This window comes from Nipponia nippon, unplaced genomic scaffold (assembly GCF_047370975.1).
Source record: "Nipponia nippon isolate SJK-2023a ecotype South Korea unplaced genomic scaffold, ASM4737097v1 scaffold_7, whole genome shotgun sequence".
Classification (NCBI taxonomy): domain Eukaryota; kingdom Metazoa; phylum Chordata; class Aves; order Pelecaniformes; family Threskiornithidae; genus Nipponia; species Nipponia nippon.
The window spans coordinates 27,181,679-27,203,696 of NW_028262391.1; the positions used below are offsets into that span (position 1 = coordinate 27,181,679).

The 22,018-nt window shown below is 42.6% G+C and overlaps 1 protein-coding gene across 1 annotated transcript; it reads right to left on the reverse strand.

The window, feature by feature from the left end:
• Window positions 1-861: 861 nt before the first annotated feature.
• Window positions 862-21,096, reverse strand: SAG (S-antigen visual arrestin). Its single transcript, XM_087739357.1, has 17 exons — window positions 21,085-21,096; window positions 19,829-19,923; window positions 19,465-19,717; window positions 17,264-17,418; window positions 16,629-16,689; window positions 16,495-16,539; window positions 16,006-16,199; window positions 14,708-14,767; window positions 13,485-13,552; window positions 13,154-13,289; window positions 12,710-12,794; window positions 11,336-11,408; window positions 10,257-10,394; window positions 9,876-9,953; window positions 8,979-9,002; window positions 8,486-8,550; window positions 862-1,829 (listed from the first exon to the last, which is right to left on the reverse strand). Exons 4-17 carry the CDS (start codon window positions 17,360-17,362, stop codon window positions 1,786-1,788), a joined length of 1,170 nt encoding a protein of 389 aa, XP_087595483.1. The 5' UTR covers window positions 17,363-17,418; window positions 19,465-19,717; window positions 19,829-19,923; window positions 21,085-21,096; the 3' UTR covers window positions 862-1,785.
• Between the last annotated feature and the right edge of the window lie 922 nt (window positions 21,097-22,018).

Below are 22,018 nucleotides of genomic sequence, written 5' to 3' on the forward strand. Positions count from 1 at the left end.
GAGAGCACTGATGGAACTGTGGAATCAGCTGTGGTCTTAACTCACTGCTTTCAGTATCTTAAGACCAGTTTACAGAAGCAAAACAGAAGGCGGCTTTACTTTTAACCCAATCTGGTTAGAAGTAAGTGTTAGAGGCCACATATAAAGCTGTTTGGTTAAAGCCTTTGGACCTTCTGTAAAAGTAGGGCTTGTAACCATGATGATGTCAATAAGAAAAAACAAACAAAGAAACAAGCCTCTGCTCAAAAAATGAGGCCTGTGTATAGGACGATCCTGCAGAAATGCCAGAGCACAGCCCACGCTTTTCTCCAAAGCAGGCTGCCTTGGCTTGTTACAGTTAATCAATAGTAAGCTAAGCCAGAGAGTGGGCAAGCTCTGTTTGCGCACCCTCTGCAGTCCGAAGCAGGATGGAAGTGCAACACGCTTACGGCAGGCTTTCACCAGGAGGCCCACGCCCGCTGGGAGGAAACAGACATCTCAAAAACGTATCCCTCATTTTCTTCTCTGTTAAAAGCACATCATTGTTAACTAAGATATAAGTTGGAAGCTCTTCATTCCATGTTCCGGTGCATAGAGTGGGAAACGCAAGTTTATATTAATAAATGTAGGCCCTGCATTCAGACTTTCCAGGAGAATTTAAACCAGAGACATTGACAAGCAGATTTAGAGCAAAAACAAGGAAAAGAAAACACCAGTCATTTTACATGCAAAATGTAATCAGCTGATGCAACTCACTTCAGCCAAAATATAAGTGAGATTCAGAAAAGGATTAGACATTTACATGGAAAATGAGAATATCCAGATCAACAAGAGCGAACAAAGTTTGCAGAATACAATCTCATTTCTTAGAACATAAACCAACCTCTGGCAGATGTATGTTGGAAAAGGCTCCTCAGGGCAGGCTGCCCCCTAATTTCCTCCTTAATTTTACTGTACCCTCTTTTGAAGCACTGTTGCATACAGGAAACTAGATTAAATATAGGATCAGTCTGGACTAGCAGTTCTCTGTTTGGGGTTGTATATAGGGAGCTTTGTTAAGGAATTCATGGACAGTGCACATTTCTCTCATCTTTAATAACAGGATTGTTAAGAATATTGCTAGAAAGCTAACATTGTATCTCGGCATTATAGCCGCTGTGGAAGATGACTTGCAGGACATTTAATGGTACAGAAAGTGGATGTAAGCTACATAGGGGGACAGTGCATGCACTGAGAATATTCACTAGATGAATTCGGTAAAGCATAAATGCAAAAGCAACCAAAAGGAAATAAAATCAGTTTTGTACAGTCTGCTGAGAAACTTCAATGAATCACCAAAGGCTGCAAGCCAGCCTTTCAGACTAGGACTTGGTTCACTGGCATTTCAAAGCCAGAGACTCTTTGACACTGAGTAAGTCTAGGCAGGCTGCACAAGCCATCATTTAAGCTCTCATCAGTGGTGAAAGCAACCAACCTTTTTATTAGATATAGCCCTGAAAGCAGCAGTCATGGCATGGCAGCCTTCCTGTCCTCCTCTGGTAGCTCAAGTAAGCATCAGGTTTTGAGTTTGCTACATTCTTCTAGAGCTGAAACTTTTAATAAGCAATAGAGATTCATGATTTTATGTCCACTTATCTCAGGGTTGATCCCTGGAAAACCATGCATGCACTGAGAACATGCAGTTTAGTAGAAACCTAGGTCCTAAATTTCTAACTGATGCCAGACTACATAGCTTCTCTGGCAGCTTGTTCTTTAGTCACTCATCAGTTGAGGACATATTCTTGTCTTCATCATCAAGCATATCTTTTAGCTGTTGACGAGCAAACTCCTCAAATACCAGCTCTGCTTCACTGAAATGGAAGAAACACAGGTCTTTTAAAATGATGTTAGCAATTTTTTTATACCAGCAGACTAAAGGCAACATATAGGAAGAAGAAGAGAAGCCCGGAGCAGACCCTGGTAAGGTTTCCGTTGTCTTCAAAGAGATTTCGATCACATTCCCACAGGCACCATCTTCAGTGGTGGTATTCTAGCTAGTATGAAAAGCAGTTGATTGAGCAAGTCAGGACACAAACTGAGGAGGTTTTAATCTGTACCAAATCATGTCCATTCCAGCTAAATATTTATCAGCTAGCTGAAGAGTCTGCAGCCTGAAAGGGTCTTTGTCTAGAAATAAAATTTGAAACCTTTCATCCTTATTCCTTCTGTACTAAAATAGGGGCACATGGTCAAACCTATTGAGTTACTGAAACTTAGAGCTACAGAGCATCAGCTGACCACGAACACATCCCTCCCTCCAACTGTGAGGCAAAACATATTCTCTTAAACCAGTTTCACATGGTCAGTCATTGCTGTTCAACTGATAGTAGTAATTTGTCAAGCCACAGTAACTTACTCACTTTGGATTTAAGCTCGTACTCTGTGAACCCTGTGGATTTTTGTACAATTTTGAGGAGTTTTCAAAGAGTCAATGCACAACTGCAGCTAGAATGCGAAATATCATTAAAAGAAACTTACTCATCCTTCCCTGAAGTCATCAGCATGCGGTAAAGAAGGAGAAAAGACACACCAGGTAGTTAGAACAGTGGATGCTAAACAAGCAAAAATTTATAAACTGACAAGACAGAGTGACAAGCAGCAGGATTTGCAGCAATACAAGGAGAATTCCAGAAAGTCTCAAAATGTGCATACATGCACCTGATGAAGCAAAACTTGATCTCCCGAATGGAAAAGCACTCTGGCAATGTTGCCCAAGACATCACAAGGGCTCAGAAACAAAGACAGATTTTCCCATTTATGCTTGCTAGCGGTCACAGCTGTGAGAGACATCTGTGCACACACTTCTACTCAGAGATGACAGTGCTTGCGTGACATGATGTTAGTCTTAATTGGTCTGTCACCGCAATTTAAGTAGTCAGCTGATGAGAAGACGATGTTCTTGTTCAATAAACATGAAGGTATTAAAATCAAACAAGGCCAGAATACAAAGAGGCCTAGGTGGTCTCTCATTAGATGGTCCATGCACTTGAGGCAATACTCCTGATTTCATCCTTGCCTAAATATAATCCTGAGACCTTTGGCACTTGTGTTTCTTTCATGGGATCTTTGCTAACCACACCGTAATGAATCTTGCTTGCTAGCAGGATTCCTTGGAAGATGTTTCAGCACAGCCTAAAATAAGCAGAACAGACTGTATTGCAGTGATGAAATGGGGGCAGGGTTTTTTTTGTTCTCACAGTTACTTTAGCTTTAGCAAGTAACAGTTGCTTCACTGGCTTACTTCTCATGAGTTTAAGTCAGGGAGCAAAGCGCACCTAGGCCATCGTTCTACAGAAGTCGTCAGGGATCTGGGATGCTTCAGATGACTGGATAACTCACTACCTGGAGAATTCCCACCCACAATGCACACTGAAATCAAGGGCAACAAGTGGCAATTAGCACTGCTGGAAAAGTCAGCATTAAAAGTGTGCCAAACGGGGACAGTCAAGTCAAAATGCCTCATGTAAAGACATTAATGATGGTGTCTATCCAGACTTGGAAAGGATGGTTTCCTCCACTCACAGAAGCCAAGATGAAGTCTGGAAAGTCTCAGGGCATGCATGCTTGATTGAAATGGATTTAAAATTAAATATTTAGAACTTTAAAAATTTCCAATGCATAAAGCATTGTTCTCATTTCATTTTTCCTCCAATTTTTATTCTTTAAATAGTCTGCTCTCTTTCCCCTCTTTGAAGTACATTCATTAGTATGGGAACGGTGACATCAATGATGTGGGTGAAGCTGAGTGATACCCACCAATGCAGTTTGAAGCCAATGTTATAAAATGGGTTAAGGGGGGAAAAATAGGTATCATTTCAGTTGGGCATATACTTTACTGTCACATAAATGCTTATTGAATCAATACATAAGTAGTGTGGCAGTAGAGTAATGCTTATCATATAACTCAGATGTAAGATTACATTCAAAGATGCACTACTTTACCTTCAGGCTGCCATACTAACACGTAGCTTGTTAAATGGCTACATTAGCACCCTAGCAGGAGTTAGGCTCACTCCACATAGTTATCTTGCTGTCCTGTGGCTTATTTAACATTATAACATTGAAAAATTCTCAGGAACCTGAAAATGGGTAGAGTATTGGTTTTTTTTTAACTGGCATCCCAGCAATTGTTTTGAGGGTTGGGAAGGGAGTGGCTGTGTTCAAGGATCAATGAGGCTCCAAAATGTCATCATACTCTCTGCAGAGGGTTTTCTGTAAGCTTTTATTACACAGCCACAGAAATGATTCCATATAATTAAAGTTGTGGCATATGGTAATTTTCATTATAAGCTTGCTTTTAACCTCTCTTAACTTTATGGGGGGAAAAAAGGGAGTAGGCTGTGTTATTTTTCAAGATGTTAAAGTGCTTAACAAATTCACTAATTTCTGAAAGTTACAATACCAATAAAGGGCATGTATAGTTTTAATATTAAAGGGACAAAGCATTTATGGGTTTCTTGAAACCAGCCCTTTCGTGCAAGTTTAACAAGGGAGCAGATAGATGACCATTTGTTGAACAACAGCCAAAACAAAGGCCAGTGTCCAAGACATAGGCCCACAAAACGTAAAACATCAGGAGAAGGGCAGGAAAACCCAGACCAAAGAACTCACGCTGAGACCACAGCCTTGAGAAAAACCCAGCAGGAGCTTCTGGGCAAACTCCTGACTGGGAAAGGTCTTGGAAGCATGAAGAGACAAAGCCTAGTTTGAATCCATCTTTAAAAGAAACAGATCTCTATGCATTTTTGTCAACAGGCAGAAAAGACAGACTGCCAATGCAACAGGAGCTGCTTCGCCTAAAAATAACCACCTGTGAACCACATGAGTCCAAAAACAGCTGCAAAACCAGCACATATGAAACATGCAAACACTGGCCTACAAGAAGTCCAAGACAGGGAAGCTATAAATAAACATGGGAAAGGAAAGGTAGGAAGCCATTCCTTTTCTGCCTCGTCCAGGCACAGAAAAGAAAGAGCAATCTGCAATAGCCGTGCACTCTGATAGACCTGCTTTTTACTGAGTGATGAATGCTTCAGAGCTCACTCACAGACAAATAAAAAGGGAAAAGCAATCTGCTGTGAAATAAAGCACACAGCAGTTGATCACACTTGCCCCAGTTTGGCCCTAAAAAAAATGAAAAAATGTTCTTGAGAACATGTTCTTATCTTTCTGAGGTTCTCTGCACTCAAATCAGCCCTGCATGATTAAATATACTGATGCTACACATGTTTTATTTACTTTTGCCATAAATCACCTTGGCTAGAGAAGGGAAAAGGATATTACTGCACTGAAAGGAATAAATCATTTTTTAATCCCACTTTAGCTTTGACTCTATAAAACGGTTGCTTTGACTTCTTTCTCCCAGCTGTGTCTTAAGACAAAGTGACAGTCAAGTAAGCAGAGAGGTGCAATAGGCAAACTGGTTACTACTGACTCATCAGTAAAAACAAAAGGGAATGGAAAAAGAAGATAAGGAGTGATCTCAAAATTCCCTGTGCATGCACCCCTGCCTACACCCACTGCAGAGGCTGCTGAACAAGCCAACAAAGAAAAATTCCATCTTGTGGGGCCTTTGAGAGTCTAAACACTGTTTGTTGAAGCTCCATCTCTGCAATTAAGTCTTGATTCACTTGATTCCAAATTAGATGTTATTTCACTAATGAAACACATCTTATTTCTCAGAGTTTATGAACTAAAGTGGTAGAATAAAAATTTAAAAAGCATGAACGCACAATTGGGAAGAGTGATTAGGCACAGGGCATGGAAAACTACCAGCCAATAAAGCTGGAAAGAGTTTTAGTTTACCACCTTCATATGGAAGGCTGTTTTATTCCCTGTAATGAGCTCAGACACCACATTCCAGCACAGTTTTCAAGTCAGCTATGCAGGCTTCGGAGGAATTTTCTGTTGTGTTACAGTATCTTTTTTTAAGAGAAAGCATTTATTTTTTGAGTTAACCATTTGTAGGGCTTTCCCATGGGACAAGCTCCTGAAACTACCTGTATTTTTTTTTCAATTTGTAAGAAACTCGCAATTTCCATCTGTACAAAAGACATGAACCCTGGCTGTCCTCTGACAGCAAGCTCCTAGAAGACTTTGATGTAGCAAACAATACGTGGGCTGTGCCTTTGGTAAGAGGATGTGTTGGGGGAAACGATCTGAGAAATATTGCAGTTCTCCATTTCCCTTGTAAAGTCTTCTGCCCACATCCTTTTGAGCACACTATATAAACGAGTATACCAGCCGTCCTTTGAAATGATCTTAGAAGGGAGAACTGACTGACTTCCATTTTTCCTCATACCACAAATGCTTCTGCCAGCATTATCTGCCTGAAGCGTAAGTAATAAAAAGGGGGTTGCGGCATTGTTAACACCAAAAAGTCATGTAAAAAAATTCACACCGTTCTAAAAATGTAAAATTTTTTACAGTTGCCTAAGCCTTTGGATGATCCTTGTTTGACGTTTTCAAGCTTTTCTCCGTATCCATGAAAGCCCCAGATTTTGCAGCCCGGAGCTGCCCCACCAGCCCCCCTGCCCTGCGAGGCTCCCCACGGACACTATATGGCCCTGACCAGCCACCGCGCCTGGGGCCACCGGTGCCAGTCCCAGCCCCTCACCAAGTTCCTGGGCAGGGGGATTGCTGCAGGGAAGTCTGAGGGAGATGCTTCAGTATGTACAAGCTACCAGAAGAGACGGAAGACCCTTGCCAAAGCGGCTCTCCCACAATGAGTCACCCATTTGAGACCACGATCAAGTGTGCAGCAATGTCAGTGCTGTGCTGGCGGAGCTTCGCTAGCCTGCAGCACGAAAGGGAAACCCGCAGCATGGGCACAGCTATGCTAACAAAACATTTGCTTCACAGCAGCTTCACCAAGGTGAGCCAACCTTATCAGTCCTATGGACTAACTCTGAGGACCCGATTTCCACCTCACAGGCCAGCTGGAGGCAGCTTTGGGCTGCATGCTGCTGCGGGGTGTCCTGCGCTACTCCTCAGTGCTGTGGCTGTCTCCTGTGTGGCCACAGCAGAAGGGGGGTGAGAGAAGAATAGGCCTTGTGGATTTGCCCTGAAGGTGCTTCCTAGACTCATCGCACTACTCTGATGGGGGTGTAACATGCACAAAAAACTTCTCCTGTGAGCATGTTCTGTGCCTGTGCTGAGAGGCCCGGCTGGCGCAGCTCACAGCAGGGATTTTCCCAGTGGAAATGAGTTTCCTATGGTGCAATTCTCAAAGAGGAGTGAAGAAACCTACCTTTGCCCACTCCAGCACATCCGTAATTAGCAAATACTGATTCCCAACCAGAGCAATTGAGTGTGGAGAGGCTCACCAGTTTCTCTTCTCATCACTCACATTTGATTCCTCCAACAATTTCACACAATAAGGACTGAAGTCACCCCTCTCTAATGCTTCCAGTATAGAACATGGCATCTATCTTGGGATAACTCCTTTCATAGCCTCCCCCATCTTCTTCCAGTGGTCATGTTCTTAGACATAGCAGCTTTAGGTAAGTTTGGGCCCAAAGAAAGAAGAAAGAAAAAGAAAAGCAGTGCAGAAGCAACCATGGGGTTTTGTTTGAAGCCCATGCAACTTTGTCTAAATACAGAGGGCAGGACAAGATGACTCATCTATAACAGCTCCAGCTTTGAAATGCTGGCATAATGTTTTGTGTTCAATAGTTGCTTCAGATGCTGTACAGGAGCTTCTGATTTAGCGCAAGCACCTTACAGTTTCTGTATGTTCACCATTAGAGAACAGAGCTAGCCAGGGCCTGAGGAAGTGGGAGGAGAACACAGATGCTCAAGACAGCCTGCAGTTTTGGAATCTGATCCCAAGCCTTGACACGCCTTACACTGCTTTAAAGTTCCCACACTTCCATTTACTGACCTGACTCTGAAGAGACATTCCTCTCAGATACCCACTGAACATGAAGGCCACATCACAGACACCATGGCCAATGCCACATCAAGATAACAGGGACTCTAAAATCATAAACAGTTTTATCACCTCTTAACTTTGCTTAAAAGTATTTTGCTTTTTACAATGCTCATGTGTCTAAGGTGTTTTCTGTGACACATTCTTGTTTGCTGTATAGGAATCTGGCTGGAAATTGTTGACAGCTTCACTCAGGACATTTTGCACAGTAGTCATGAGATTTAACTGTTGCAGTGCTTCCTCAAGCCCCTGTGCTTTGAGTTGTGATTCCATAGACGAAAGACAAAAAGGGAACGTGACCCATTTCCACCTTATCCCATTTTAGCATCCCTTCTTCTCCCTGTTATTTTGTGCCTTGAGGTTGAGAGATATATATATATACACATGCATATACATATACACACACAGAGCAGCCCCCATACTGGAGTCTTGTAGACTCTAAAGGCTTCCTGTAGAACAAATCACTATAACCCTTGCAATGGTAAGATTTCACATGAGTCTGTTAATGAAGAAAGGCAAAAACCAGGCATAACTGACCTGTTGGGTTCTTCTCCTCAGGTTTTGCGTGCATGAGACGAAACGGCAGCTCTGTGCCCACTTCGCTTTGGGGAGAAGAGAGAATGCATCAGATCCACAGCTCTGTTCATGCCTGGTTCAGTCCCCTTCCCACCTCAGGCCAGCCCAAGCCCTGAACTCCAGCTTCACTCGTTCTTTTATCTTTTTCTAATCATAATTTTCCCCTCAAAAAGAGTTAAACTCTGATTTCTCCACAAATATCCCAGGCATATCCACTTCAATAAACTGGGTTTATTATGTGCTGAATGTACTTGCATGTACACAAAATCAGAGATATTTTTGTAATTACTTCATTTTCACAGCCGAATGCACAGACTTCTTATTTCTATCAGCTTAAGGGATAGGTTTTGGTTTGGTTTTTTTTTAGGGAGGTGGGAAAGGGAATAAGAAAGAGGGTAAAAAAGACGAATTAACAACTACAACTGCATGGTCTGAAAAGGAAAAGGGCATTTACCTGGAGGTGAGGTCTCCCAGCATGCTACAGAAGAAAACAAAGAGAAAAACACAACCACGTTTAGTGCCTTTCCATTAGAGTGCTCTACCAAATGCTGTTTTATTGGTGGACTATTGAAATCACCTTCCTCATATACTTTTTTCTACTTGCCACAAAGCATAACATCCAAATAAACTTGTTTTTTAAAAAGGTAATTTTCACTTTTCATGTCCTTCCCGTGGTGAAAGGGTCTAAGTTTTTGAACTCCTGACCAAGTGTTGGGCATGGCTCCATTTCTGAGAGCCAAAGGATATAGGCAATCAGAGGACCACAGAAGGCAGCAGCCATTTTATCACTCTTCAGGCAAATCATCGACTCATTTTTGTACTAGAAAGGATAGATGAATGAAATACAAATGTAAACAGTGACTATCACCAACAGAGTTATCCTTGTCCTCTTCTGCACTGTATGCTGGGCACTAGCTCATGTTGATAACATCAGCTTCATCCAGAAAGCTGGCTCAATGCAGAACTCTGAGGCAGACATCTCTACCTTCTGCTCTGGGAGAACAAGAATGCCAACATAAAGGCTCACCCAAAGTTTCACTTTAGTTCTCAAAAAATAAGTTATGGCTTTGAAACAAAAAATTGCAATGCAAACCAGAGGTTCATACTTCAGCTGTAAAGTCATATGGTATCTAAGGAAGGTAATCCAACCCCTCTGGCTCAGGACAAGTTCTTTGGATATGCCAAGACTGATTTACAGGCAGTTTATGCTTTAGAGGGAGCCTGATGTCCTACAACATGTGCCCTTTCTCTTAGGGTGGACTGTCCTGCCCTCTCCCCACTAGTCAATGAAGTACACACACTCCCCTCTCTTAACTCTATGCAGATGTAGCAGAAAGCCTGTTATTCTTACCCTGGAACAGTGAGCTTCACTTTGACCTTGTAGGAAACCAGAATCCCCATCACCGTCTTGTCTATTCCATCCTTAATACTACCAGAGAAAACAGACAGCAGTGTTAGGCAGCGTAGCAACAGAGCAACAATATATGGCTGGAGCAAGAACTAGGTGAACATCCTATTCTCCTGAAAGTGATAGAGCCTCAGGGACAGCTAATACCTCTCGAGATCCGTGATCACTATTCACCCTGAATGAATATGATAGGCTAAGTCATGCAGCTTAGATCTACCCATCTGGACACACATTTACAGGTACAAACTCCTGATATGAATGTCTCCTCCATCCTCCCTTCTTTATAACCCTCTGCTAGCTAAGACCATTTAAAACTCCACTCACATGGTACTAGAAGCCAAGTTGGTGTCCTCATCCTTTAGCTTTCCATCCAGAGCTATTTCTCGGGTCTCCCGGTTATTTGCCAGCAAGGGCAGAAGTGTCAGTGTCTTGGTCAGGCTGCTGTTTGGCTGCACCTTTTCCCTGAAAATAAGCAGCAGGTGAGAGAAGGAAAGTGATACACTCTCCAATTTGCATTATACACCCAACCAAGAGAATTTCAAAACAGATTACAAAACCATCCAAAAGATGTGGAATTTATCTGTCCAAATTTAGTTGTCTACAATGCAAATGTCTACATCTAAACCAGTCATAAAAATTCCCTTTCTAATCAGCAGAGAGGAGCAAGCACTTGCAAAAAATTATTAATTTCACATTAAGGCAGACTTCTAAAGTAGGTCAAACTATGCTGCAGACCTCTAAATTTGGACAAAATAAATCCTAGTTTGGAAGACCAGTACTCAATGGAAAACATGTCCCTAAGCTACAGAGCAAAAAAAACAGAGAAATATAAAATGTCTGGGTGTGTCCAACCCTCCTCACAAAGCACAGTTCAATACTGCACTGCCAATGCAGTGCAATGCAAAAAAGCAAGTCGTTCTCCACACTGTCAATAGGCTCGAGGTTTTCACAGGCTTTCCAAGGCCAGAAGAAAACAAATGAAATGGTGTGAAAAAGACTGACCTCAAGCTAGAGCATCCATGACTTCCACTCAAACAGCAGCACCTTTCAGAAAAATGTTGTATCTCTATTTAAAGATTTTAAGCAATGGGGAGCCTTCCACAGCCTCTGCTAAGTTTTTCTAGTAGGCCATTACTCTTCAAACAAAACCCCCCTTCTGCAACCTCCCTCTGTTCTCTGAAAAAAGGTGCAGAGTACCGGCTGGCTATGAGAAAAGGAGACCAGCTGCATCCAGAGAGTACAGGTGGTGTGGGGGATACACACACTAGGCAAGAGGAGAAGAGAGCACACTGTAACAGCAGGCAACTGCAAGACTATAGCTAGGAGCACCCTCCATTGCTGAGGAGGAGGGTAATTAAAAGGGTGTGAAGGAGCAAGAAGGGATGAGCAGAGCATTCACTCACTGTGCTTCCTCAGCAGCTACCACTTTTGTATAGTAGTCACTGGAGTACAAAACCACATTGGCAACCTGCTCCACTGAATGAGAAAGGAGAAAGCAGACAATCAATTGTGCATACGCATCAGAAACAACATAGCTGCGCCCCCTCCCCCCCAACCCCGAATCTCAGGAATGGAAGACGTGATGAGGACAGCAGGAAAAGCCATCCATTTAGAGCACGAAGGGACCACCAGGTCAGACAGCCTGACCTGGATAGAGACCAACGGCACACAAATGGCGAAAGACTATCTTCCCTGAAAGGCATCCAGCCTTGATTTGGAGATGACAAAAAGTCAATAACCCATGGTTTTCCCTGGAAGCCTGCTCTTTCCACCATAAAGATCTCCTTCTTCTTCTCTAAGCGCATCTGCTTTTGTCTTTGGTCACTGGTATCTCTTGTGTATCTATAGCCATTGCATTTGCATTCAGGAGACATCATCATCAAGCAGACTGGATACCAAACTGCAGTCAAGAACTTGTGATAATAAATGGCTTATATTCTCCAATCAAACACCAAAAAAACACCATAGGGTAGTTCTGACTGAAACACTGATGAGGAGAAAATCTGGGGATCAACAAAGTCTTTTTAAGCCTGACTGAGGCATGTCAGCCTAAAAATATTTGGGAACCACTAGACAGTGCATCCAAGACCAGCACTGAATTGGCTTTCTCTAATATAGTGTTTTGTAAAAATCTCAGCAACTTCGTTCCCTCCTTGCCTTCCCCTCTCTTTCTCATCCTTTGTCTCTCAGACTGTCTTCCACGGGTCCAAGTGCAACGGGGCTTGTGGGATGAAAACATGCAGTGCCACAAATAAAACACAGGCACAGTACTGAAACTCCTCTGAAACTCAGCCCCTGCCCTCAGCTTCCTCAGGAGGAATTACACCATCGCTGGCAGAGCGGCTGTTTCTCACATTGCCAGATGTTTCTGAAACCCCGGGCAAAATTGTATGCAACCTAGGCACATTCACAGATAGCAGGAGCATCACATTGACAGGGGAGCCCTTCCTCCCAGCCTCCCCAATGAGGTGGATTTTTCCCCACAGCTCCTGCCTTGACTGCTGCAGGTGCCAGACCCTTTCTGTTTACTAGAGGGGACATACTGGTCCCTGAAATTAAGCCATACAAGTAACCATGAGAGTCAGGAAAAAGGCTGCAGTGTTTCACTTGATGAACAGCAAACAAACAGCAACAGACAGGGTGGAGGGACAAATTCCTGACTTGTCCCACGCTGCCTGCTTAAGCTGTTGCAAGCACTAAATTCTGGCTGTCTTTCAGCCCTCTGACCATTCAGTCTTCTAGCCCTCAAAAAATCCCAAGCAACAGTAAAAACATACCTTGGGCTTTGATCTTCTTCACTGTTTTCTCTGTGCTGTTGTTGATGGTGATAGTGACTGGAATGGGCTCGCCATGGTAGTACACCTAGAAGGAATCTGATACTCAGAAATCCAGCCAGGAGGCTTCTGCCAAGCCCTAAACCCCTCTAGTCCCCCCAGATTACATCTCCTCACAGAGGCCAGGTAAGGCAAGATGACCCTTCCCAATGATTCATGACCCTTCCTTGAATGACTTATTTAGCCTCAAATGCATCTTGTAATGGGGTCTCAGCCCCCCCTAACAGTAGCTACTGACGGAAATTACATTTGAGCCCTTGAGTGCTGGGCCAAGTCAGTCTCAGCTGAGACCGTCTGAGTAATACACAAAGTAGCTGCTTTGGGCAACAAAATGCCTATTGGCATGCCAATACTATGATGTCCACAGCCCCAGGGCAGACTCCTCACCTCTTTACTGAGGCAAGCTTTCAAGTGTAATGGCTTGTTGGACATGAAGAACTGCCAGGTGGTCTCCGCACAAGGTTGGGGTCCTGGCTTCTCTGGAGCATATTGCACCTTACGGATCAGCAGACGTGCAGAGTTCCTGGGAAGGAGCAGAGGACAACATGGTGGTACTTTGTGCTTAGCAGAGGCAGGAGTTCTGCATTCACATGTGCTTACACCCAAGAAGCCTGGTGACAAGTGGGGCAAATCTGAACACTCAGCCAAGGTGCATTATTGAACCACCCACCCCCTTTAAGAAGGGCAAAGCTGAAGACAGACACACATGTTCTGTTACCTCTTATGAATTCTCTCTTCCACATTCTCTGTTGAGAAAGCTTTCACCTCAAAGTCCACCCCACAGCTCTGCCAGAGAGAAAGAAGACGGCTGTGAAACCAGTGTCAGAAGCCAAGAACATCTGCAGATGTTTAAGTATCTTTCTATACACCAGAAATTGGCAGATTCCTGCCAGCTGTAAATTTTTCTGGCCTCCTACCATTATAATAGAGATCTCTGCCAACTGGTGTGGCAGCATCCACCTGTCCCATGCTGGTTCTGATAAATGAGGCTTCGTTTCCAGCCTTGAACAGATGACATCCCTACTCCTAAAAGGCTTTCTGTGAGAGCAGTGCTGTAGAGGTCACAGCATGCTACAGGTTATAAGACTGATCAGCCTGCAAGGCTCTGCAGTGCGCCTGGGGTTTCTGGACTGAATTTCTGAATGACTTTGTAATGCCAATACCTGACTTAGGATCAACCTTCTTACTTCCCAATGTCTAAGGGCTGATCAGGCCGAGTTGACAATGGGTTTATACTGCCATGGGACATATGTGTGAGTCCCAGATAACTCTCTAGAGAGCAATACGAGAATTTTTGCTAGAATATCATTCCTTGGCAAAAAACACAGCTTCTCCTTGTGGCACTGGATTCTACAACCTGCATCCCACCTTGCCCAGCTGTTAGTCTAGCTCAGCTGTTCAGAGAAGCGTCCAGTGAAGTATAAAAGGAGTATTGTAAATTGTGTCAGAAACCTTGCAGAACATCTCATTATCTGGTGACTTTTAGTCCAGGGTTTTTGTTTTGTTTACACACATGTGCAAGCCAGCCCTTCTCTGCATTTGTTTTAATTCAGAAGCAGGTCTTAACACATGCTATTTATAGTGATCTATGAGATTTTAGGCACTCTGTCTCCTTTTCTCTCACGTAGCCTGACAGCTACAATCATTTTATGTGCAGCCAACCCACAAATCATGTGGTACCCTTAAGGAAACTACAAGCATTGCAGATTTAGTAGTCTTGCTGCTATTTGACTAGATTCCCTTTCTTATTCTGAGGACGTAAATTCCAAGTCTGTGACACACACTTGTAGCTCTTAAGTCAAATTCCTGACATTTGTGGCATAGCACAGTAAACCCCAGTATCACCTTATTCTACTCTCGAGCTAGCCAAATCAATTCACATGACTTTTTCCATATGACTTTCCTCAACCATGATAAGCACAAGTGTCCCACTGGTCTCACCTTATCAACATCACGAGGTGCAGGCTGCAGACAGACTGAACAAGGCAGGTAATCTGGAAACTGTGGGAGGAAGAAGAGAAAAATACCCCAAAGTAATAACACAAAGATTTCCAACTCTGAGGTGCTCTAATTAACATATTGCTCACAAAAGGTACAAAGCAATCCTGGAGACAACAGGTCACTCACTGTAATATAGTAACCCTTTGAAGTTCTGGCTAAGATAGGGGCCTTAATATACTGGGCCTTATATTTGCCTTGTGTGAACAAGTCCTTCTCTTCCAAAAGTACTCTAATAGCCAAGGGATGGGGCAGGGGAGAAAAAGAGACAAAAAGTAAAACAAGTCCAAGTACGTGAAGCACCTGGTCTAAAAATCAAACAGAGCCCTAGAAGCACAGGTTAGAGTAGAAGCTGGAACATCTGGCTCCCCATCCGAGATAAAATCAATATGGCTCACAGCAGTGCTACTCACTGTTCACATGGGCTTGAAACTTGAGCAAAGCACCTCTGTGTCAGAAACCCAACTAAGGCCACGAAGACCAGCCAGCCGCCAGCCAGTGCCCATTCACTCCTGGCCTGGGCAGGGCCAGCAACTCCAGGCCCAGACATCAACGGTGAAGGCTGCAGAGTAGCTCATGGAGACTGAGTGCTAACACCCCAATAGAGACTCCAGCGGTTTGAAGATCACTAGACTGTATTTGAGTGGTTAATAACATTACGACAGGTACCAACCCATTTAGCAGAATCATTCAAAGACTTATTTGTTGCTATATCAGAGCATGTGGTTTTCAAGCCTGGATATTCCTAGGGAATACTAAAGCAGATATGTCACTGACAGTACTGGAAGCATATCCTGTCAGAATCAGAATTTGGCAATGAGCTGTTATTTGTTGACAACATCTGGTAAAGAGCTTTTCATCCGCTTGTTTGATCCATAAAATTTTTAAAGAGAAAGGGTTTGGCACTTTCTCTGTGAGCACTGGGGCAATAGTATAAAGTATTTCAGCCCCTCAGGAATGGGGAAGAGAAGGATATATGAGGCTGTTGCTAGCACAAAGCCATTGCATGTTTCCTTGCCTTTTCAAGGAAAGCACTTTTCACATGCAGTTAGGATCTTCTTGCACTTTACCACTTCAGATGGTAAGAAAAAAAAATTGGTACATTGTCTGTCACTCAAAGTTGGAACTTTGTATAACATAAGTTCACTATTAATCCCTGTCTTCGGTCCATCACCAGATCTCGGCCGCCTGGTAATAACAGAGAAGGAGAAGAAGGTCAGAGGCTCTTATGAGATACTTACCGTAAAGAAAAATGGATAAGCATTTTTCCCCAGCTTCTTTAGCAGAGATTCCTGCAAGTGGGAGAGAGACTCTGGCTTGTCAGCAGGTGGGTACACTTGGACCCTAGAGAAGAACAGGTCCCGTCGGAAGGTGAGGCCAATCACATCAATGTCTTCCTGGCCATACCGGAAAGCACAGGTCAGGGACACATACACTGGAAACAAGCACACGACAGGTAAAGCATGCAGCAGGCTAACAATGCAGCCGGGGTGGGATGTAAAATCTTCCTGCACTATAGAGTCAGGGAAACCCATTTCAACACTGTTGTATAACCCAGTAAGTATTCATACCATATGTAAGAACATATATTACATTGAGTAAGAAGCCCATTCACTGGAGAACAGAGTTACATTTGTACCCTTAAAACAATAAAAAATGTTCTATCTCAGCATCTCACTTCAAAAGAGGACTAACAATGTCTGAAACATATGTTGCATAAAACCTCAAACCTTTTTTCCCCTTGATAATTGCAGGATCCACCAATACAACACCATCTGAAAGAACAGAAAAAATAGAAGAGATTAACAGAGGATAATCAGGGTTGAGAGAGCAGGAATGGTAGCCCATATCCTTGGGGACTTACCTACAGGTTCCACATTCCCTATGTTGTCAATGAAGTCCCGCTTTCCCAGGTAGATGGTCAGCTGTAAGGAGATGATGACCGTGGTTGAACTACAAAGTGTTGATGGTTGTGTGGTGGTGTGTTGCAGGGGGGGACGCACAGTGAAGAGCTATAAATCTTGTAGAGATCATAACAATTCCATTTTAAACGGAATATTTATTTTTTTCCTGCAAACATGCAATCCCCACCAGACTCAACAGGATTATTCACATGCTTTAGGACATGAGAATTGAAGACCTGATGTAGACCAGCTCCCAAAAGTACAACATAAATACTTGTGCAAGGGACAAAGAACTGTAAAGATTTTTGGTTCCATCAGGTTGGAAAGACAATGAATCAGCTTTGTTTTAAACATTTACCAGCAGGAGTACAACCCAGGAGGCGTGAGAGGCAAGTTGCCTTCCTCTTGTATCATAATATATGAGAAGCTTGCCCTATAAACTATGTTGACGTCATCTCCTCAAACTTAGAGCTAAATACAGTTCATGGTCCTTCAGAAAAAAAATGAAGGGGACAAGAAAGAGCTTTGTAATAAGTCTCCTGTCTGACTACAAGTAAAACTCATACCTATATAAACACCTTATTATGGTACTTACAGCTTTGTCACGGGTGCTTTTTTTGAAGATAACTTGTTTATGAGGAGAACTAGCATTCTTCCCACTCGTCCCCGTCTTTTGAGACTCAGGGCAGCTCATGGTCAAAGATGGGTATGTGACTGTGGGCAAATGAAGCTTTTCTGCCCCAAAAGGTCCTGGGAAAGATGTCAGAAAAAATAGGTGGATGAGATAAAACCAGAATTATACTTGGTGGGTAAAGCACTCTATTCCCATGTATAGTTTACCAAAAACTATTTCAATAGATACTCAGGTGCAGACCAGAAAGTGGGTTTCTTTTCATTTTAGCAATTCCTCATTAAAAAAAACCCAAAAAACCAAAAAAACACAACCATAAAAATATCTGTTTAAAAACAGCTCTTCAGAAACATTACAAAAAACCAAGAACTCTTTTTAATTCATATTAAAAAATTAGTAGACTAGTAGAAAAATCTGGAGGGGAAGGGATAGCTTGGCCTTTGCAGAGAGGTTTGTAGAGAGTAATTTTGTGAAGAAATCTATGAGTACAGATAAAGGTAATCTGATCAACACAAAGTACCTAGATTTTCAAAAGGTACCTCAGATTTGTCATCAGAGGCTCTAAATTGTCAGGAGATAAGAAGGAAGGTCATTTCACTCATTAATAATGGGATAAAATATAGGAAATAAAGAATATCAATACATATGGGTTTTGGCTACTTTCAGGGTTTGGATTGTTTGGGGGGTTTTGTTTGGTTTTGTTGTTTTTTTTACCATTGCAAGTATACAACGGCACGTGTCATCTGTCCTGGGACATTTGCTATTGAACAAACTTGAATGAATGGAAAGAAGCCTAGATAAGGAGTGAATAGCCTGCCCACAGACACAAAGCTGTGCTGGATTCCCAAAATAAAGCTGTCTATGTTAAGTTGGAGGAGTGCTTCATGATGCAGACTGGATAGGTGATGAAATACCGTATATTCTATAATGGTAAGTAAAAAGTATTACACTCAAAGAAAATACAACTATAGTCTGACATGCACGGTTATACTTGGTATCACTTAGGATGAATGTCTTGACATAAGCAGAAAAGTTATTAGGAAATAAATCAAGAACACAGAGAACACCATTTATACCATTTCAGAACCTCTTACATATCCACATCTTGGATACGGCATGTTCAGTCTAAGAACTAGAAAGGTGCTATGTATTGGTAAGGAGTCAGACCAAACCCCAAATGAGAACTCATCTGTCCTACTGTATTTTCCTAAATCAGAACCAAATGCAACCCATTATTTGTAGGGTATCATTGAACTCAAACCAGAATGGCTCTTAAGAATATAACAGTCCAGCTACCTGCCCAGAAAGGTAACAAATATGACCAGGGGCAGGGAACAGCTTGTACCCAAGGAAAAACAGATGGAATAAGATTCTTCAGGGGGATTAAAAAAAAAAAAAAAAAAAAAAAAAAGGACTAAAAGGACACAAGAGAGATCCAGAGAAAGAGATGTCCAGAAAACCTAATTGGTACAAAGCAGAGAGATTAGTTTTTTACTTTGTCGTAAGTCATAAAATAGCAGCATCCAGTTAAGTGATCAGACAGCAAATTCAAAATAAAGTGAAGCATTTCCCCACATAACACAAGATTCAAGAGTACAGTGTGTTGCTGCAGAAGGCTCTGGAAATCACCAATATGAATTGATTCACAGGATTAGACACGTTCACAGGGAAAAGGCTTTTGGCAGATGTTGGACAGGATGATCCAGGTGCAACCTTAACCCTGTAAGACTCTGAAGCTGAGGAGCAGCACCAGGAAAGGGCGATGCTACACATGCCCTGTTCTTACACTTCTCCCTGTTGGACCTGTGTGAATGAGTACACTGTGTTGGACAGACCGTTGGTCTGACAGTGTATGACTGTCCTTGCAGCTTGCTTCCATTCTATTTTTCTGCTTGCTTTCCCGTTTTAAAACTGTTCCAAGAGTAGAAAAAGTTTCTAGGGCCTATTTGCACACAACAAACTGTAGAAAAAGGAAACACTTCCCTTCTTAGAAAGCTGGAAAAAACGTAAGGTGGAGATTAGAGACAGACTTTACATGTTTAAGAATTTCTATTTTTATGAAGTACAGGTAGGTTTTCCAAGTCCAGAATAGTATTTGCTGCTGAACAGACACCCTACTCATGCTGTAGACCCAAATAAACAAACGAGCAAATAACATTAAATACCTTGTGTTCCAAGTGCCACAGGAGCTGCCACGGGACAAAGACGTGAACTCCTAAACTACTGAAGAGAGAAGAATTTTCCACGCAGCCATGTCCTATGCTTCTTCGCATCTACCAGAGGGAATCACTAACCTCTTAGCAAATGAGGAAGACAATTTGTAGGGGATTTGAAAGCACGTCTCTAGTTGCGTCCATCCAGGATTTCAAGAATTAATCCCCCTCCAAGAGCAAATATTGTACCTGGGCTAAGATTCAACTGGAAAGTGGTTAAGTCAGCAACATAAAGCATTACCTAAGGAAGCTCAGATCGTCAGTGAAGAGGTCTACAATGTCATACTCATATGCTTTGTAAAGACTAGAGACTTACATGGAACAGGATGGTCATGGAAAGCAGCTTTATTCTAAAGCTCTTTCTCTATCTTCTCCTTCCTAGGGTTGCAAGCCATCCAGCCTGATAAGAAGCTGAACAGACAAGAGCCATTTATGAAAAAGGGAATTTATAAAACACCAAACCAAATCTCTATAAATAGATGCCATTATGAATGACTACCAAACATTGAGAACAATGTGTTATTCTCATAATCAGTAAGCAGTTTATCTATCACTGCTCCAACATCGCATTGGCATGCTGATGCAAAACAGTAGGTTGCTAGCTAGCACACCTCCCCTCCTTAATTTACTTATAGAATGAGGCACAGCATCCAAGATGTAAGACACATGAACGGAGATTTCAATCAGTTTAGCTTTTCTGTTCATGAATGTCCCAAGAATAGCTTTCCCCCCACCATGAATTTGGTCTTGATATTATGCACAACAATACGTGTAATTCTTGGCTTACAAGCTGCATAAACAGCTGTAGCTTTCCTCTGGGCTGCGTCTGTTAGTTTGATTAGAAAGAACACATGATATCCTCTCCACCTGCCAGCCTGAACAGCACCCTCCATCTCGGGCAATCTTGCAGTCACAAATCAAGCTTGCTTTTTGCAAACAATCACCAACATTTGCCTGAATATAGTGGCCTGAGTACACAAATTATTCAAAAAAAATGAACACAGAACTAGTGTTCCTCAGCTCTTTCAGTGTTTTCCAAATTCCAGCAACATTTTATTAACTGGAGGTGGATTATTTGGAGAGCTTAATCACTACTCTGTTTAATCAACTCTGGCAAACACAAACCAGCCAGCCCTAAAACATGGAAATTCACGTGTGCCTGTGTTGCTGAAGGGAGGCCAGATCCTGATTGTAGGCAGTAGGGAAAAGACCCCAGAAATTAACCCACAAAATCAACATGCTCTATTTAGTCACACAATGCAAAAACAAAAAGGAGGAAGCTCGGTTTGTTTGTGCTGCTGCCCCTGCAGGACTGTCAGTCCTTCAGGAGAGGAACGAGCATTCCTGTTCTAACTGCTACTCCTCCGAGGGCCTGGGAGGTGCGGGTACACGCGCTATTGGAAACATCCTCGGGGAGCTTGGAAGCAGCTCCTCTGTAGCACATGCTTCCTAAGGCACCCTTATGTCTGGAGAAGGATGCCCACCCCCCCACCCCCCCCCACAAACCACTTGAAGGGAAGCTCCGCTTTTAGCGGAGAAACAGTGCGGCAGCCACCTCTGCACAGCAGGTACCTTCGTTTTCTCTTCTTCCCTCTGCAGGTCGAAGCAGAAAAGGGGGCAATATAAGTAAATAAATGAATTATAGCAAAAAAAAGCTAAAACTGGTCACTAGAATTTCCTACATACCTTGGTCCTAAGGAATTTTAATCTAAAATGCTTAAGGTCTTAGCTAGCTAACCATTACCCTCAAGCATTATTAACCTACTTTGTAACAGCATCAACAGGCAAAACAAAGCCCGTTCTGTAAGATCTGTGTCCATGTTGTAGAAAAACACAAGTATAGCAGCCTAAATTATAAACATCCTAAACCCATTCTGATCCTCCTCAGCAGAGCCTGCAGAGTTTTTATTATGTTAATCTCCCAATAATCCTTCATCATGCTGACTTGTCATTTAGTGATCTGCTTTTCCGCAGTAACCAAGGTCACCTGGACTCCTGGTAGGTGCCTTTTCAAGGACCTTCTGCCACAGCAACAGGCAGAAGAAAAAAATATCTTGCCTTTAGAAATGCTTCAGAATGCCAATGTGAATCTTTTCATTTTTGCTACAGTTCTCACTTCCAAGAGCTGGACAGAAGGCTTCTTTTCTTATGAAAATGGGAGGGTGGTCAGTGATGGCTCTTAGTTATGTATGAAATTTGTACATTAAACAGCTGAAGGCTTTGCTTCATTACCCTGAAGTAGGACCCGGAGCATTATCTTCAATAAGGGTTTTCGTGTTTTTAAAGAAATGTGCAACTCGTATTACTGGCTTAAAAACTTAAAAAGGTAGCAGTCGAAGTATCACAGCAGAAAAAGCCTTCTATTTTCAGCAGTGTCTGAAATGCAGATACTGATTTCCTCATTCAGTAATTTATCCAAAACATCAAGGACAGAGGCACTTGTTCAATGTGGCAAGACATCCTTCAGTCTCAAGGCAGTATTCCTGAGACGGGGCAAGACCAGGTT

Bases quoted from the DNA above. Each gene is read 5' to 3' on its own strand.
- SAG (XM_087739357.1), bottom strand. From the start codon at position 17,362: ATGAGCTGCCCTGAGTCTCAAAAGACGGGGACGAGTGGGAAGAATGCT. The intron at 14,768-16,005 runs GTAAGTATCTCA...TTCCTCCCACAG, and splicing joins CTTATCCATTTTTCTTTACG to TTTCCAGATTACCTGCCTTG. The intron at 11,409-12,709 runs GTATGTTTTTAC...TTTCTCATTCAG, and splicing joins GAAGAAGATCAAAGCCCAAG to TGGAGCAGGTTGCCAATGTG.